The sequence below is a fragment of the Myotis daubentonii genome, chromosome 2 (genome assembly GCF_963259705.1).
Source record: "Myotis daubentonii chromosome 2, mMyoDau2.1, whole genome shotgun sequence".
NCBI classification, from domain to species: domain Eukaryota; kingdom Metazoa; phylum Chordata; class Mammalia; order Chiroptera; family Vespertilionidae; genus Myotis; species Myotis daubentonii.
The window spans coordinates 121,128,736-121,148,149 of NC_081841.1; the positions used below are offsets into that span (position 1 = coordinate 121,128,736).

At 41.5% G+C, this 19,414-nt stretch overlaps 1 protein-coding gene across 3 annotated transcripts in view; it reads right to left on the reverse strand.

The window, feature by feature from the left end:
• The window catches only part of NBEA (neurobeachin), a 990,744-nt gene that overhangs the window by 902,298 nt on the left and 69,032 nt on the right, over positions 1–19,414 (reverse strand). For all 3 annotated transcript variants that reach the window (XM_059684425.1, XM_059684424.1, XM_059684423.1), the window contains exons 2-4: positions 4,544–4,775; positions 1,106–1,206; positions 769–864 (exon numbers count right to left, since the gene is read on the reverse strand). In XM_059684425.1, coding sequence (XP_059540408.1) covers positions 769–864; positions 1,106–1,206; positions 4,544–4,775 — 429 coding nt within the window. The remainder of the gene's footprint in view (positions 1–768; positions 865–1,105; positions 1,207–4,543; positions 4,776–19,414) is intronic.

Below are 19,414 nucleotides of genomic sequence, written 5' to 3' on the forward strand. Positions count from 1 at the left end.
AAAAGACGACAATGATCAGGATGCATATCTACCAGGACTCTCATATATTCCTAGTGGAAATGCAAAATTTTCAATTATAAAAAGCAATGTGCCTGATTCTCATGAAATGAAACACATACTTACACACTTACTTACACACACACACACACACACACACACACAAACACACACACACACAAAACCAAAACACAAAAAACAGCAATTATGCTCTTATGCATTTACTCAAGAGATAGGAAAGCATTCCCACAAACCTATGTTCAAATGCTCATTGTTATTTTATTTATAATAGCCAAAAACTGAAAACCCAAATGCCCTTCAACTAGTGAATATATAAATAAGCTATAGTACATGCATAAAATGTAAAACTACTCAGAATAAAAAGGAAATTAATAAACTACTGGTAAGCTACAACAAGAATGATCTCAAAAACATATGGTAAGTGAAAGAAGATTGACATAAAGACTACAAAATGTGTGCTTTTAATTATATGAAATTCTAAAAAAGGCAAAGTTAAACAACCACAAAAATAAATAAGAGGTTATAAGAAACAGGGGCTGGGAAGAGAGTACTGGCTTCAAACATAAACACGGGTATTTGGAGAGTAATGGAAATGTTATAAATTATTATTGTGGTGGTGATTACCAAACGATTCAAAATTAAAAAACTGCACTTTTTAAATTAGTGAATTTTACTGTATGTAAATCATGCCTTAATAGAGCTGACTTAAAAATATGTAAATAAAAATAAACATGTGTATTTTAAACTTACCGCAGCACTACAACCAGGGAAATTGAAAAAAGTATCAGGACCATGTCTTTGTGGCATCTGATTAAGAACTGATAATAATTTTACTGCATGTCTTGGCTGAAGAAACAAGAAAAATAAAGGCATTGAACAAATTTAGTAAAAATACCTAATACATCACATTACCCACTGAATTATTTTTCTAACTAGAGAGAAAATTAATTTTAAATCATTTATGTAACTCTTTAAGAGGAAGAATTTCCATTATAAATTCAAGTCCATAGCTCTCTAAAGACAAATTATTGAACATTAAATATTAATGTACCGATATTGGATACTTTTCACTCTGACTACAGCTTACCCAGATTCCACTTTCTCCTCGAAGCATGCTGAACAAAAGCTTCAACTCCTTGACAGTGATGCTGTAGCTGGCAAGAACCCCCAACATATCAACTAGAAGATCTTCAAAGGAAAATAAAGTTATTCTGAACTCTAGTCATGAGCTTCCATCTGTCAAGATAATATACTTTTTAAAAGAACAGAAGTTATCAAGTGTCATTTCAGTATATATATATATTCATGAGGATGTATGTTATATATACATATATATAACATACATCCTCATGAATAGTCATTCTAATTAATTTTAAGTCATCAGGAAAACAAAAAATTATATGTAAATTTTAGAATTTTCCCGCATCAAGTATACCATTCTAATTAAGTTTTCTTAGTAAATACATAAAATAGACTTTTATAAGTTCCCAGAATACACACACAAACCTGCTGTTTGCAGGGAAAGGTAGGCAAAAATATTCAAAAGTACATTGACTTAACTTTTTAAACTGGTTATTTCAAATGAAAAAGTGATAGCTCACAATATTTTCTTTTAGAAAATGTTTTTGAAATATTCCTTGGCACATTAACAACAATTTTGAGTACTTCACTCCTTGCTTGGCATTATTCCAACTGATATACATGTATTAACTTCACAAATCCTCACAACAAGCCAAGAGGTAAGTACCACTATCCCCTTCTAAAAATCAGGGATGTGAAGCACAGATAACTTAATCACATTTCCTGCAATACACTCTATTTAGTAAGTGGTAAAATGAGGATTCAAATGTAGGTAGTATGGCTTCAGAGACCTCACTCTCTCAATCAACAGTCCCTGAAAAGAAGTATCCTTTAAAGGCACTACTAGTCATAGCCATTATGTCAATGTGTTTATGTGCACGTAAGAGACATACTAGCTCACCAAATAATAAAAAACACATACATTTAATCCCTTGTCCCTAATTACTTTCCTTTCTCTAGACTGTGAGTCATACCTCTAACAATTGTTTTTTTGCAAATTACGCATCTAAATATTTTTACTTCATTTTCTTGATTTCTAACATACTTCCTAAGAATTAAAGATACTATACAAGTTGATTACAATAAATATACATATACATTCTAAAAAATTAATCATCAATTTTAAAAGATTAGGTTAGGATAAGTTGAAATAATTAGTTATTGACATATAATATAGGTTATCCAATACCACAGGTTAATAACCAGAATTTGAAACTTTAAAAATATTTATGATTTCAAAATAGAAATTTAACTGGTTTTCATCAATAAATAATTGACTAATTTTCACTTAATGCCACAAGAAGTAAGCAACCCCTATGATAAAATTGTGAGTGAATATGCCATTTTTGAGAGAAATCTTTTAAGAAAATAAAATGTTTCATCATTCAAGTAACAAAAATGTTAATAGTTACTACATATTAGTCAGAGGATATGTTCCTAAGAAAGAATTCTGGATAAAAATTAAGCATCTTACACCTCTAAGTTAATATAAAGCAGTTTTTAAAAGTCAGCTTCAATCTTCATAGATTTCTTAAAAGTTCACCTAAAAATACTTTTTTGAAATATGTAATTTCCCTTTCTCTCATCTCCTATGTATGCCATAAAAAGTGATCTATTAAGTTTGTATTCAATTATATAATTACTAAAATTTCTTATTTATAGTACATATCACAAAGTAGCTCAGTTTAATTATATAACCAGTATTCTTTTCTGTACAAGATTTTTAAGGGAGAAAAAAATACCAAAACTATGAAATTCTCCTACCAATTTACTCCACCTTCTAGTGATACCTTCACATTATTAAATAAAATGTATGTCTTTGAACTTATGCTACCAAGTATTCAGAGTTAAAATTTAGTAGGTTTTTGGTGGTTACTGATACTTCATTAGTATATTGCCTAAATTTTAATTTCTCTACTGAAAAGTAAGGTGCAGAGGTATTTTCCTCACACTTATTCAATGCTTAATACAACAAAAAGTGAAATTTGTTTTCATATTATTATTTAAAGCAAAGACTATAAGAATTAGGAGGCTTTATATAACAGAAATTTGTGAAGATATGAATTTTCTGTGGTACTATCACACTTACTATCACCTTACATCTGAATGCTCATCAATTATCTGCCTGTAACCACTATGTATGTAAATGTGGCACATTTTGAAACATGCACTCTATAAAGTGGTAGACACTTTATTATTTACCGAGAAAAAAAATTAACAGATTAAATCCAGATAAAGTATTTAAAGATCACACAATCTTCAATAAAACATGTACATATAACTTTATAAAAATAAGTTTCTTTAAACGATGCTAGAATTTACACAAATGGTGCATCTACATTAAAAAGGTGTTTTGTTAGAATCTAATTTTTCTTCAAATGAATCATTATTAAATAATATAAAGAATACTAAATCATTCTAAATAAGTAGATACCACCATGAAAGCAACTAAAAATGATTTTAATATATTCTTTAAGAAAGATGAAAATTTTAAAATACTGTTTAAATTTAAAAAGCATTCATCTTTAACCTATTCTTCATTCCACTCTATTTTGATTAATGTTTTGCTCTACTAGTATTAATTAAAGCATAAATCAAAATAGCATAGTGAATTCACACTGTGGAATCACACTGTCACTTTTAGAATTATAAAACTCCTTTCATGTCAGAAGAAACTTATGCTCAAGGTTCATGGCTTCAGAGAATCAAAACTTTAAACTCTACATTTATTTTTTGAGAATGACTGTTACTCTGGGACTAACTTTTCAACTATTTATATTTCAGTGCATCTAACCCAAAGGGGAATGAACTTGCAGGGAGGTAAAGAACTTGTGGTGAAGAATAAAGACTTCAAAATTATTATTTAAAATAACACAATAAAAGTACAATAATTAATATTTTATCTTGAAATTTCATGCTAATTTTATATTCTATTCCTCAATATATCTGTTTATTTTCTACAAGTATTTCTTCAAAAATTGCCTAGTAAAATGAATACCTCCAAAAAACAAGTTTATCCTAAAATTTTTAGTTCCTCCTGTCATAGTTCCATATATGTCAAATTAAAGAGCACAGAGTTCCAAGAATTTGATAAAGTGCCCATTATACAGAAATATAATATGTATTGTATCTTTTAATTATGTAAAAGTTTAATTAAATACTACATAGAAAGTACTGCTTAGTTTTCTGGTAGATTTCATAGCATTTATTCATATTATTTAGATTTTCTAAAACCTGGAAAAGCAAAATTAATAATTATGTTTGTCTAATACGGAAGAAGTCATCCTACATTTGCCAGATTTTCCCTTAATATAAAAAGCAAATTTTCCATACATTTCTATGTATCTATTTTAAATCAAGGTAGCTTCAACATATTTATATTACCTATAGAATATAAATCTCTACAAACATTTAAACTGTATTTTCCTGTCAGATAACCTCATACCTGCTATCATGTCATCTACAGCACTCATTTTCAGCAATACTTGTTCAATTAGCCCAACTTCCGTGCTAGTCTGTAAATTCCGAACACTTTTTCGTAAAATGGCTGTAAACATGCTCCATATTTCTGCTTGACATGTTACATCACAGTGCTCCAAAAGCTCTGTCATGCACGTTATACTATCAGCATCCTGGATAATAAAATTCATCTCCAAGTCAAATTCTCCACCAACCAGCTGAAAGAAGAAAAAAAGACACAATAATTAATAAGGTGGATGGTTATTTATAACAATAAAATAAAATAATACCAAACATTCAACTAGCAAGAAAGCATAGCTACTCTAAAAATTGTCGTTGTTTAATATAAAACTAATTGGATAAAAATTTCTGAACACAGTTGCTTTGTAAGAATTAAATCTGCAATGAGAAATGTAAATTTTTTAATGGAAAAGGTGATTTCAAATCTAGAATAACAGAGTAAAATAGAGACTATGACTCCTGGGTGGGATTCAGGAAAAATTCCTACAAAAAATGGGTTTGGCTCTTAAAAGTGATAATAATTAAAAGACAAAATTTAAGTATAAATTTTAAGAAATAAAATGTAAATGTTGAAATGAAATAATCAATGTTAAAAAGTCTGAAAGAGAAATACCTATCTTATAATACTTTAAAAAGTTGAAAGTTGATCTAACGGCAACCTATTTGACATGTGGCATTATGCTAAATTAGTCATAAGTATTACTGTACCTCCCAAATGCTACTTCAAGTATAGTGATAGACAAATACATCTACACTAATAAAAGAGAAACATGGTAAATGGCGTACGACGGCTACCCTTCCCATTGGCTAATCAGGGCAATATGTAAATTAACTGTCAGCCAAGATGGCAGCCGGCAGCCAGGCAGCTTGAAACTAACATGAGGCTTGCTTGCTTCAGTGACGGAGGACTCCAACGTTCCCCGCCTGCCGCTGCAGGCCTCGGAGCCTGCAGTTTCAAACATTGTAACAAATAAAGACGCTAAACAAAACTCCAGAAACAAGCTTTCAGCTGGCTGGGATCTCAGAGCTGGAGTTGATACAGAGTTTCGAGAACTGAAACAAACCAGATACCTGCTTTCAGGAGCGGAGGCCTAAGAGCTGGAGCCTCAGAGCTAAAGCTGTCCCAGAATAAAAAAGCAAAAAAAAAAAAAGGAGCAGTTGGGAGCTTTAGTCCCAGCATGAAAACAGCCCTCATCCCCTCACCCAGACTGGCCAGGCACCCCAGCGGGGACCCCCAACCAGAAACAGGACACCCTTCAGGGCAAACCAGCCGGCCCCCACCCATGCACCAGGCCTCTATTCTATATAGTAAAAGGGTAATATGCCTCCCAGCACTGGGATCAGCGGAGCCACGAGGCTTCCCGGCACCGGGATCAGCGTGACAGGGGGCAGCACCCAAACCCCGTGATCGTTCTGCGGCTGTGTGTGACAGGGGGTGGGGCCACAACCACCCTATCCGCCCTGCTCCGTTCGTGACAGGGCAAGGCGCCCCAACCCCCTGATCGGCCCTGCTCTGTGGGTGATAGAGGGCAGCGCCCCAACCCCTCCCCCGCCCCCCACGGGCCCTGCTCTGTGTGTGATGGGGTAGAGACATAACCTCCCCATTGGCCCTGCCCTGAGTGTGACAGTGGCCGCGCCCCAACCCCCTGATTGGCCCTGCTCTGTGGCTGATAGAGGGCGGCGCCCCAACCCCCTGATCCGCCCTGCTCTGTGTGTGACAGGGGGCGGTGTGCCAACTCGCCTATCAGCCCTACTGAGTGACAAGGGGGACCTTCTCAACCCCCTGATGGTCCCTGCTCTGTGCATGACAGGGGGGAGCTCCCCAACTCCCTGATCGGCCCTGCTCTATGCGGGACAGGGGGCAGCGCCCCAACCCCCTAGTTGGCCCTGCTCTGTGCATGACAGGGGGTGGCGCCACAACCTCCCCATCGACTCTGCCTTGAGTGTGACAGGGGGCGGTGCCCCAAACCCCCAATTGGTCCTACCCTGAGCGTGACTGAGGGTGGCATCACAACCTCCCAATCCGCCTTGCTCTGTGCATGACAGGGGGCGGCACCCCAACTCCCCAATTGGTGCTGCTCTGAGCCCGACCAGGGGCTGCACCTAGGGATTGGGCCTGCCCTCTGCCACCCGGGAGCAGGCCTAAGCCAGCAGGTCGTTATCTCCCGAGGGGTCCCAGACTGCGAGAGGGCACAGGCCGGGCTGAGGGACTCCCCCCCGCCCCCCGAGCGCACAAATTTTTGTGCACCGGGCCTCTAACATCTACACTAATAAAAGAGAAAAATGGTAATTGGTGTACGACGCTACCCTTTTCATTGGCTAATCAGGGCTATATGCAAATTAACTGCCAACAGTGATCGGAAACCCAGGGGGGAGCTAAGAGCTGGGGGGCAGGGCAAAGGCCTCCTGTCATAGTTCCAAGATCTCAATGATCGGAGAATCAGGCGCCTTTGCCGCCCTGGCCAGTGATAGCAGGAAGTAGGGGTGGAGCCAGCGATGGGAGCTGGGCACGGTAGAAGCTGGCAATCCCGGGAGCTAGGGGTCCCTTGCCTGGGCCTACCTAAAGCGGAGCCCACGAACGTGGGGCCGCTGCAGCTGCGGGTCCCTGCTGCCCGGGCCGGACGCCTCAGCCAGAGGCATCCTGCAGGGGCAGGAGTGGAGCCCGCGCGATCGCAGCGCCCCCCGCTGCCACTGCGGGTCCCCGTTGCCGGGCCGGACACCTAGGCCAGAGGCGTTAGGCCTGGGCAGGGGCGGAGCCTGCAACCACGGGGAGTTGGGGGTCCCCTGCCCAGGCCTGACACCTCTGCCGGAGGCCTCAGGCCTGGTCAAGGGGCCGATCCGGTGATTGGTGATTGGAGGGTGATGAGGGTCAACTCCTCTGGCTGAGGCGTCAGGCCTGGGCAAGGGGCAGAGCCAGCAATCGGAGGGGTCTGGGGGTCCCCTGCCCAGGCCTGACACCTCTGCCAGAGGCCTCAGGCCTGGTCAAGGTGCCAATCCGGTGATTGGTGATCGGAGGGTGATGAGGGTCAACTCCTCTGGCCGAGGCATCAGGGGGGCTGGGAGTCCCCTGCCCAGGCCTGATGCCTGGGCCAGAGGCATCAGGCCTGGGCGGGGGGCGGAGCCGGGGATTGGGGGGATATGATGGTCCCCTTGCCCAGGCCTGAAGCCTGGGTCAGAGGCGTCAGACTTGGGCGGGGGGTGGAGCAAGCGATCAGAGGGAGATGGGGGTCCCCTGCCCAGGCATGATTCCTGGGCCAGAGGCCTCAGGCCTGGGCAGGGGTCAGAGCCAGTGATCGGGGGGAGATGGGGGTCCCCTATCCAATCCTGACACCTCTGGCGGAGGCGTCAGGCCTGGGCAAGGGGCCGATCCTGCGATTGGAGGGTGATGGGGGTCAATGCCTGAGGTCTCCCAGTATGTGAGAGGGGGCAGGCTGGGCTGAGGGACACTCCCCCCGACACACACACACCCAGTGCACGAATTTTGTGCACCGGGCCCGTAGTATATAATAAAAGACATACAAGAATGATGCTCATTCTCAATTGGCCAATCACACATAAATTACTATATTCCATTTTAAGTACCATTCTTAAAGAACACTGACAAACTGGATATCATTTTTATCAATAGAATGGGAAATTTAGGAAGATAATAATAGTCATATATGGATTGCAGTATGGCAGCAGAGTAGGTGGACCTTTTTTGCACTTCCTTCTAGAGTCAGACTGGATATAAAACTAAATTGGGGAACATTCACCTGGCATTACCAATTGAGGATTGAAGAGGAGACATTTAACAAGGAAGGGCAGAAACCATCTGGAGACTGAAAGGAAAGGCAAGGGTCAAAAGAGGGCTGGCCCAGCTCCCAAGGGCAATAGGCTGAGAATGAGGGGTTCCCCTCAGAGGATCAGGCCCGGACCTTAGGCTGGACACCCCTACCCAGAGCACCAGAGCTGAGAACAGTGGCCCACGTAATATTCAGCTGTGAAAGGCTTGGAGCTTAAGGCCTGTCGGAGATAAAGCCACATTTAAAAAAGAAAAAAAAATCTCAGAGCACAGGATTTTCATATGTAGCCACTCAACTGAGGCTTTGGTGGAAGGAGGATGCTTTGGACTGGAGTTAACTGAGGAGAGACTGGGGTAGGAAGCACTGGGGTAGACATGGAACAGTGGCAGCTGGGAGACCTGTGATCTAATGTCTCCCCCGACCAATACCGCATCAGTTCATTTTTCCTAAGAGGCACAGGCCCTTCCCAGCAGTCAAAGCCAGGGAAAAAGGCAAATACCCTGCCCTCAGGATACAGCTCACCCCACCTTTCTTGCCACACCCTGCATCTGGACCCTGCAGAGGAGGCAGCAGCAGGGACCAAACCTATGGGCCTAGAGTAGACAGTCTCAGCGGGTGTCAGTGCCTAGATTTGGGGTGTGGCAATCCCCATCATGGGAAACCCAGAGGTCTCATGCTACTAATTCAGCCAAAAGCCCCTTCAGAAACAGCCTTTTCAGTGATCAAGACTGACAGTTGACCCGCAGCTGGAGGAGGGCAGAGGTGGAGCCCAAGGAGCCTTGGGATGTTTACTGACCCATGCCTGGGCCCCTTGCTGCTAACAAGTTGGACCTAAAGTGCAGACTGGCCCCTCCTATGTGCAGCCAAGCCCTCTGGAGACAGACACAAACTATCGCTTGAAGCTTGGAACAGATTGCTGAGAGCCAAAGATGGACAGCTTCTGATAGTGGCAACCCACAAAGTACCTCCTGGGAGTCCCAGAAACAACAGATAAAACAGACAGCCTCAGTCTACATTAGAGCAGAATTCAAAGAGAGCTCCCAGGGGGCACTGAACTCTACTGAGAGGAATGCTACTTCACTTTTTCTCTCTCTTTTTTTAAAAATTATTTTCCTTATTTTTTCTCTTTTACTGCTTTGTTATTTCTTTCATGCCTTATTTTTCTTTCCTTTTCTTACTCTATTACTTTTTCTTCTTTCTCCACCTTTCTCTTGTTTTCCCTTTCTTATTTTTTGTCTTTTTTCTTATCTTTTTCCTTTTCATAATTTTTCCTCTTTTCTTTTATACCGTTTTCCTTTTCCTATTCTTTGTTCTTATTTTTTCTCTCCCTTCTTTCCTTTCATATTCCTTTTTCTTCTCCTTTTCTGTTCTCATATTTCTTTTCTTTTATTATTCTGGTTCACCTTTTTCTTTTCTAAATCTCTTTTATTTGTGATTGTGTTTGTTGTTGCTGTAAGGGTCTTCTGTATGTTTTTGTTTGTTTCTTATTTTGTTTTGTTTTGTTAGCATTGGCACAACTGCTCATACAACCTGGTCAGAGTTGAGACTCACAGGTAGCCAGACTGAGAGAAGATACACCCATGAACAGGACAAACAACAACAATCAAGACCCACTTACAACAGGAGAGCTCAAATAATCTACACAAGGGACATTCCTAGAGTATCCAACTCAAGGGATAAAAGAGACCGCATCATCAGATCCCACAGAACATAAGGCATCCCCATGAAGACTGGGAGGCATAGCAGTTCAACCTAATACGTAGAAACAAATACAAAGGGAAAGAAAACTGGGGGATAAAGAAACAAACCCTAAATTAAAGAAAAGGCGGAATCTCCTGAAAAACAGCTAAATTAAATGGTGACAAGCAAATTAGCAGATACAGAGTTTCAAAGTAAAGGTTATAAAGATGCTCAAGGAACTTGGTCAGAATAACAAGGAACATAGTGGTAACTACAACAGCATGAAAAGAAAATAGAAACAATGAACAAGAAGCAGTTGGAAATGAAAAATAGCATATCTAACAATAAGAATAAACTGGAAGAAATCAAAAGCAGATTGAATGAAGGAGAGGGTCGAATTTAGAAAACAAATACCCAATTAGAACAAAAAGAAAAAAGAATAAACAGGAGGATAGTTTAAGGGAACTATGAGACAACATGAAGGGTAACAATAACCACATGACAGTGAAAGGAGTTAAAGCAAAATTAGGTAAACAGGGTATAAGGGGTGGAAGAAGGAGGAATCCTGGAGCTAGATGAAATCACAAAATGTTTTTCAGTAAAACAGGATGGATAGCAGGAAAACAGGATGTTTTGAAATGAAGAGGTTTTTCTTGCAAGTGCAAAGTAAAATGCTGCAAAAAGGCCAGAACCAATCAGAGAGTGGCACAGAAAGACAAAGAGCAGGCCTTTAGCAGATATAAGGGGAAGAGCAGAATGCTTCAGTGGCAAACTATTTGAATCCCCTCCCTGAGTGGGGAGACTATGTTTGTTTGCAATAAATCCCTGTCTTGTTTGAACTCCTCTGTTCCTCAGCTTCATTCTTTGATTCCGTGAGACACGACCCTGGGAAGAATTCCTGCTTGCCTATTCCGGTATCAATAAGGTTACCAGGGGGAGCAAGGAACAGACAGCCTGATTAAAGGAAACAGAAAACTTCCCTAACCTGCTAATGGAAAAAGTCACCCAAGTACAGGAAGCACATAGAGTCCCAATCAAGATGAACCCAAAGTGACCCACACCGAGACACAACATAATTAAAATGGCAAAAGTTAAAAACAAAGAGGAAATCTTAAAAGATAGAAAAAAACAATGACCTACAAGGGAGTCCCATGAGGCTGTCAGCTGACTTCTCAACAGAAACACTTCAGGCCAGAAGGGATTGGCATGAAGTATTCAAAGTAATGAAAACCAAGGACCCGAACCCAAGACTCTATTCTATCCAGCAAGGCTGTCATTTAAAATTGATGTTGAAAGAAAGAGCTTCTCAGACAAAAACAGCAAAAAAGGCTAAAAGAGTACATTAACACCAAACAAGCATTGCAAAAAATGTTAAAGGCAATGCTTTAAGAAGAAGAAATCAATAGAGAGGAATATAGACAGAAGAAGAAAAAGGGGAATAAATACGGACCAGTCAATAAAAACTTAAATGTAAATGAACTAAATGATCCAATCAAAATACATAAGGTACCTGAATAAGTAAGAAAACACGAACCATACATATTCTAAAAGAAACCCACCTCAGAACAGAAGAGTCACACAGAATAAAAGTGAAAGGATGGAAAAAAATATTATATGCAAATGCAAAGAGAATAAAAGCTGGGGTAGCAATAGTCATATCTGACAAAATACACTTTAAAACAAAGACAATAACACAAGACAAAGAAGATCACTACATAATACTAAAGGAATCATTCCAACAAGAAAATATAACCTTTGTAAACATATACACACAGGAACAACTAAACATTGAAAAACTCTTGGAAGACTTTAAGTGAGAGATCGATAGCAATACAGTAGTACTAGGGGACTTTAATACCCACTAACATCACTAGATAGATATTCCAGACCAAAACTCAACAATGAAACAGCGATCTTAAAAGACACACTGGATCAGATAGATTTAATTGATGTTTATAGAACATTTCATCCTAAAATGGCAGAATATACACCCTTCCCAAAAGCACATGGGTCATTCTCAAAGATAGACTACATGTTAGGACTCAAAATAAGTCTTGAGAAATTCAAGAAGACTGAAACTATATCAATCATAAATTCTCAAATCACAATGGCATGAAACTAGAAATCAACTAGAGTAAAAAAAAACCCAACTCAAAAACATTCAAATACATGGTGGCAATATAAGAAGTTATTAAACACCTAGAGGCCTGATGCATGAAAATATGTGCAAGAATGGGCCTTCCTTCCCCTGGCTGCTGGCACCGTTTCCCTTTGGCACCCAGGACCTGGGCTTCCATCCTTCGTCCGCTGGCAGGCACCCAGGACCCAGACTGGCTTTCCTCAGGCCGGCCGCAGGCACCCAGGACCTAAGCTGGCTTCCCTCTGGCCCTGGCTTCGTCAGGAAGGATGACTGGAATGACATCCAGAAGATGTCCAGTCTAATTAGCATATTACCATTTTATTATTATAGACAAATGGGTTACCAATGAGATCAAGAAAGAAATAAAAAACTTCCTGGAAACAAACGAAAATGAACATACAACAAACCAAAACCTAAAGGACACAGAGAAAGCAGTCATGAGAGGAAAATTCATAGCACTACAAGAAACAAGAAAAAACTCAAATACAAAATCTAACCTAACTACTAAAAGAACTAAAAAGAGAACAACAGGAAAAGCGCTGAATAAGCAGAAGGGAGGAAATAATAAAGATCAGAGAGGAAATAAATGACATAGAGACTAAAAAAATAGTACAAAAGATCAATGAAACCAAGAGTTGGTTTTATGAAAAGACAAACAACATTGATATACTTTTAGCCAGACTTACCAAGAAACAAAGAGTATCCAAATAAATAAAATCAGAAATGAAAGAGGCAAAGCAACAACTAGCATCACAGAAATACAAAGGTGTTATAATAATGTTATGGTAATAACGAAACCTCTCTAATGTATGGAAATAATTATTGTATGAAGCAATTAATATGTGAAATGTTTGCTGTGTGAAGACCCCAATACTCTGTAACTTCCAAAATGTGGTGAATGCCCCACTATCTTCACGTGAATGCCCTAAGCCCTTAAAGCATAAACACCCTGCTCCTAGCAAAAGGCACACCGTCTGGTCCACACTGATAAGACACAAGTTGTTTACCACTGAGGGGATGATGGCTGTTTGCAGCTGCTCACACACCCTTCACGGTGGGGGTCCCCACTGGGGTGCCTGGCCAGTCTGGGTGAGGGGCTGAGGGCTGTTTTCAGGCTGGCGGGTGACTGAAGCTCCCAAACGCTCCTTTTTCTCTTTTTCTTTTTTTATTCTGGGCCAGCTTTATCTCTGAGGCTTGGCTCCAGCTCTTAGGCCTCCGCTGCTGAAAGCAGGCATCTTGTTTGTTTGGATTCTATAATCGAAACACTGTTTCAACTCCAGCTCTAAGATCCCAGCGGGCTGAAAGCAGGTTTCTGGGGTTTTGTTTAGCTTCTATATTTGTAACAATGTTTCAAACTGCAAGCTCAGAGGCCGGCAGCGGCAGGCAGGGAACGTTGGAGTCCTCCGTCACTGAAGCAAGCAAGCCTCATGTTTGCTTCAAGCTGCCTGGCTGCCGGCTGCCATCTTCGCTGGAAGTTAATTTGCATATTGCCCTGATTAGCCGATGGGAAGGGTAGCGGACGTATGGCTAATTACCATGCTTCTCTTTTATTAGATAGGATAATGAACTATCAGAAAGAGAAAAAAAAAGATAATAATCCCATTTATCATTGCAACAACAAAATAGGATCCCTAGGAATAAGCCTAACAAGGAGGTAAAAAAAAAAAAACCTATTCTCAGAAAACTATAGTATACTGAAAAAAGAAAATAGAAAAAGATACAAACAGGTGGAAGCCTATACTGCGTTCATGAATTGGATGCATTAGCATAAAAGAAATCTACAGATTCAACACAATCCATATTAAAATACCAAAAAAAAATCAACAAAATATAAAGGAAACCTACTGTATGAGAGAACATATTCAACAATAATACACCGGATAAGGGGCTTATTTCCAAAATATACAAAGAACACATCCAACTCAACAAAAGGAAGACAATCTAATTTGAAAAAAGGACAAAGGGCCTGAATAGACACTTCTCCAAAAAAGACATACGGATGACCACTAGTCATATGAAAAAATGCTCCATGTCACTAATCATCTAAAAGATACAAATCAAAACGACAATGAGGTACCATCTCACACATGTCAGAATGGCTACCATCAGCAAATGAACAAACGACATGTGCTGGTGAGGAGGTGGAGAAAAGGGAACTCTAGTACACTGCTGTTGGGAATGCAGACTGGTGCAGCCACTGTGAAAAACAGTATGGAGGTTCCTAAAACAATTTAAAAATGGAACTGCAGTTTGACACAGCAATACCACTTCGGGGAACATACCCTAAAACTTCCAAAACACCAATCAGAAAGAATATATGCACTCCTACATTCATAGCAACGTTCTTTACAACACCTAACATCTGGAAACGGTTCCAAATGCCCATCACTAGATGAGTGGATAAAAACAGCGGCAGAACAGACGGAGTTCTTACCCTTTGAGATAGCATGGATGGTCCTGGAAACCATTATGCTAAGTAAAATAAGCCAATTAGAGAAATACAAATATCACATGATCTCACTTATATGTGAAATCTAATAAACAAAATAAACTGACAAACAAAATAGGACAAGAGGTATGGATGTTTGGAACAGAATAACAGATCTCAGTAGGGAGGTGGAGGGAGGGATAGGAAGAGAAAAAAAAAGATCAAATATACATATATGCATAACCCATAAATACAGACAGTAGTGTGTGGAAGGCCTAGGGTGGGGCAGGGGTTAGTTGGGGGGGTGGGGTGCCGGGGTCCAACCCCAGCAGGTCCAGGGGTTCCCAAAGGTGTGGACGGAGTCGGCGAAGAAGGAATGACACGGGGACAGTGTTCAGTTGATCAGTAGCCTAGCCAGGATCTCCAGCCAGGATCTCCAGCCAAGTTCTGGTCTGGATCTCCAGAGAGGTTCTGCTTAGGATCTCCAGCCAGGTTCTGTAGCCATGTTCCCTCGCTAGGTTCTCCAGCCAGTTTCTGTCTGAGATCTCCAGCCAGGTTCGGTCACCAGGTTCTAGTCAGGTTCTCTTGCCATATTTCTGTAGTCAGGTTCAGTCCAGGATCTTTTGCCATGTTCTCTCCAGCGAAGTTCTTCTGTCTCTAGGTTCTGTGTAGGTTCTGTCTTCTGAGTTCTGACTTCTAAGTTCTGTGTCTTGCTGTCTTGTTACATCTGTATTTATACCAGCTGATTCAATCCTATCAATCTCTATTACAAAGGTTAGGGCGTTTCTTATCTCCATTCCAGGGAGTAAAGATTATGTAGCTTAAGCATGATTGTTCGTAGTTAAAGTGATTAATTACCCACCTGGCACTTAGTTGAGGGGTTTTATTCCCTCCCTAACTTCAGGGGAAAATCCCTACCTGGGGAAACAACCTTTCTCAGAGAGGAGACCTCGGTTAAAACAAATAGTGCCAAGAAGGTGAGCAAACATTTTAAGAACAGTATGCCACATATGCCAGGTCCTTTGAAACAGCAAGGATGGACCGGCTCCCGGTAAATTCCCCCTTTTTTATTTTTTAAACCAGGCATTAAAAAGAAAAACCCGAAATGCTCTCTTGTATCCATTTTAAGAGTAGGATTGGCGCTTTCCGCTATTACCTGAGTCCTGATCTATCACCCCAGGAAGAGCTTGCCAATCCTGCACTTTCCCGGGGTGGAAAGGCTGCAGTGGGGTTAAGGATAAGGCTCCTTGGGCCTACCTTCTCCCATGCCTCTACATTTACCTTTCCGGCACCTTTCCTTCCTCAGAAAAGCATGGACATACTTCTTGTATAAAATGTTCTGTCTGACTGGGAGTAACCTTAATTCCTCTGCTAGCAAGCATATGTGTTAAAAGATCAATACAGAGTCTTATTTCTTTAGACTCAGTATGGCACATCTTCTTAATCTAAAGATCAATACAGAGTCTTCTTTCTTTGGACTCAGTATGGCACATCTTCTCAATCTAAGTTCTGTACTATCCACCTTCTTACCCGACTTATCCTCTATAGGGGGGTCTGCAGTACCCTGGTGGAGTCCTATCCGTCCCGAGTGTGGGGTTCTCAATGGGGGGGGCTTACCTAGAGGAATCCTGTTCCAGGGGTTCCCAAAGGTGTGGACGGAGTCAGCGAAGACTATCCACCCTCTTCCTACGGTGGAGTCCTATCCATCCCGAGTGCGGGGCGCTTACCTAGGGGTCCCTGTTCGGGCGCCAGACGCCGGGGTCCAGCCCCAGCAGGTCCAGGGGTCCCCAAAGGTGAGGACGGAGTCAGCGAAGAAGGAATGACACGGAGACAGGGTTCAGTTGATCAGCAGCCTAGCCAGGATCTCTAGCCAGGATCTCCAGCCAAGTTCTGGTCTGGATCTCCAGAGAGGTTCTGCTTAGGATCTCCAGCCAGGTTCTGTAGCCATGTTCCCTCGCTAGGTTCTCCAGCCAGTTTCTGTCTGAGATCTCCAGCCAGGTTCGGTCACCAGGTTCTAGTCAGGTTCTCTTGCCATATTTCTGTAGTCAGGTTCAGTCCAGGATCTTTTGCCATGTTCTCTCCAGCGAAGTTCTTCTGTCTCTAGGTTCTGTGTAGGTTCTGTCTTCTGAGTTCTGACTTCTAAGTTCTGTGTCTTGCTGTCTTGTTACATCTGTATTTATACCAGCTGATTCAATCCTATCAATCTCTATTACAAAGGTTAGGGCATTTCTTATCTCCAATCCAGGGAGTAAAGATTATGTAGCTTAAGCATGATTGTTCGTAGTTAAAGTGATTAATTACCCGCCTGGCACTTAGTTGAGGGATTTTATTCCCTCCCTAACTTCAGGGGAAAATCCCTACCTGGGGAAACAACCTTTCTCAGAGAGGAGACCTCGGTTGAAACAAATAGTGCCAAGAAGGTAAGCAAACATTTTAAGAACAGTATGCCATATATGCCAGGTCCTTTGAAACAGCAAGGATGGACCGGCTCCCAGTAGTGGGGGGCAAAAAGGAGGAAAATGGGCCACACATATGTAATACTGACAACAATTAAAAAAATAATAGCCATATACAAAATGCCTAACAGTCTTGAAGTTATTCATTCATCCATTCATATACCAAATATTTTATTTATTAAAGATTGGGACTAAATATTCTAGGAACTAGGAGTGTATCTGTGGACAAGAAAAAGCCCATGCACAAATAGTGCTAAATTCCAAGAATCAAGATGTATATATGTATATAGTATGTATATTATACCTAATTCCAAAAATGTTTGTGGTTGGCTTACATGTCACATAAAGCATAAAAGAATATATAAATTGTGAGTAGTTGACAAAGAGGAAGCAGTGGAGAATTAAGATGAGAGACAGATAGAAACTGGAAATGAAATTCAAAAAGTAGAATTAATTTTCCATCAAGAAAGAAAGGTATTTATTAATATGGATGAATGACTACATGGTATGATATAAATGGGATAAATAATAACAATATGATTACCTAACCCTACATGCCATTAAATGCTATTCTAAGTGCTTTATATATGTTAAACTAGAGGCCCGGTGCACAAAAATTTGTGCACTCGGGGGGGGGGGTCCCTCAGCCCAGCCTGTGCCCTCTCACAGTCTGGGACCCCTCGGGGGATGTCCACCTGCTGGCTTAGGCCCACTCCCTGGGGGAACGGGCCTAAACTGGCAATCAGATATCCCTCTGGCAGCCCCGGAGCCCTCAGGCGATATCCACTTGCCAGCAGGGAGCAGGCCTAAGCTTTAGTCAGACATCCTTAGCGCCGCTGAGGAGGTGGGAGAGGCTCCCGCCACCACCGCTGTGCTGGCAGCCACCAGCCTGGCCTGTGGCTGAGCAGAGCTCCCCCTGTGGGAGTGCACTGACCACCAGGGGGCAGCTCCTGCATTGAGCGTCTGCCCCCTGGTGGTCAGTGTGTGTCTTAGTGACCAGTCATTCCCAGTCATTCTGCTGTTAGGATCAGTTTGCATATTACCCCTTTATTATATAGGATAGCATAGAGGACTGGTGCACAGGTGCAGGCCAGCTGGTTTACCCTAAAAGGTGTCCGGGATCAGGGTGGGGGTCCCACTGGGGTGCCTGGCCAGCCTGGGTGAGGGAATGATGGCTGTTTGCAGCCTGACCAAACCCCCCAGCGGGGACCCTCACCCCATGGGGGTGTGGCCAGCCTGGGTGAGGGGCTGAGGGCTGTTTGCAGGCTGGCCAAACCCCTCAGCAGGGACCCTCACCCCATGGGAGTGTGCCCAGCCTGGGTGAGGGGCTGAGGGCCGTTTTCAGGCTGCCCGCAGCACCTTCAGGGTTGGGGGTTCCCTCTGGGGTGCCTGGCCAGCCTGGGTGAGGGGCTGATGGCCGTTTTCAGGCTGGCCACGCCCTCCAGCAACCCAAGCTCCCATCCTCTCCTTTTTTTCTTTTTTCTTTTTTTGGTGGGCTGGAAGCAGGTATTTGGGATTTATTTATCTTCTATAATTGAAACTTTGTAGCCTTGAGCAGAGCCCAGGGCCAGCCAGGGCAGGCGGGAAGCTTGGCTTCCTCCATTGCAGGGGGCAACCCAAGCCTCCTGCTTGCTCCAGCTCCCTGGCTGCAGCCATCTTAGTTTGGTTAATTTGCATACTCACTCCTAATTGCCTGGTGGGCGTGGCTTGGGGTGTAGCAGAGTGGTGGAGTGACAGAGCGATGGTTAATTTGCATCTTTCTCTTTTATTAGTGTAGATAATGTAATTCTCATTACAACTTATGAAAAAGAAACTATATTTTTTCCTTTTACAGATAAGTAATCACAGGCAGAGAAAGTTTAATTAACTTGCAAATGGCCATAAGATCAAAATCCAGTAAGTCTGTCTTTGCACAAGTCCATACAAGCAATAAAAAGCTCATTTAAGAATATTTTTTAAATCTTCTAAAATTTAAGAATTTAAAGATAAAAATATCCTCAATTTTTAATATATTGTACTCTATACATTTTTCTTTATAATAGCTCCAAAATTCAACTTTATAAGAAACTAGTCCTTGTGTTAACTTTTTTAACCGATCTAGAGGTTCTCTCTGGTTAAAGGCTAGTTTTACTATGTATGAAACAACTTCAACAATTCTTACTACTTCTGGTTTATTCACAATAATAGCTGATTAAGAGTTTGGCTCTGAATTCAGACTTCCTAGATTTAGATTTTAGCCTCACCACTCACTTAATCTTATGGCCATTTGCAAGTTAATTTAAACCTTTATTATAACTCCTAATACATTAGTGGTAATGTGGTTAATAATACTACTTCTCGAAATCTC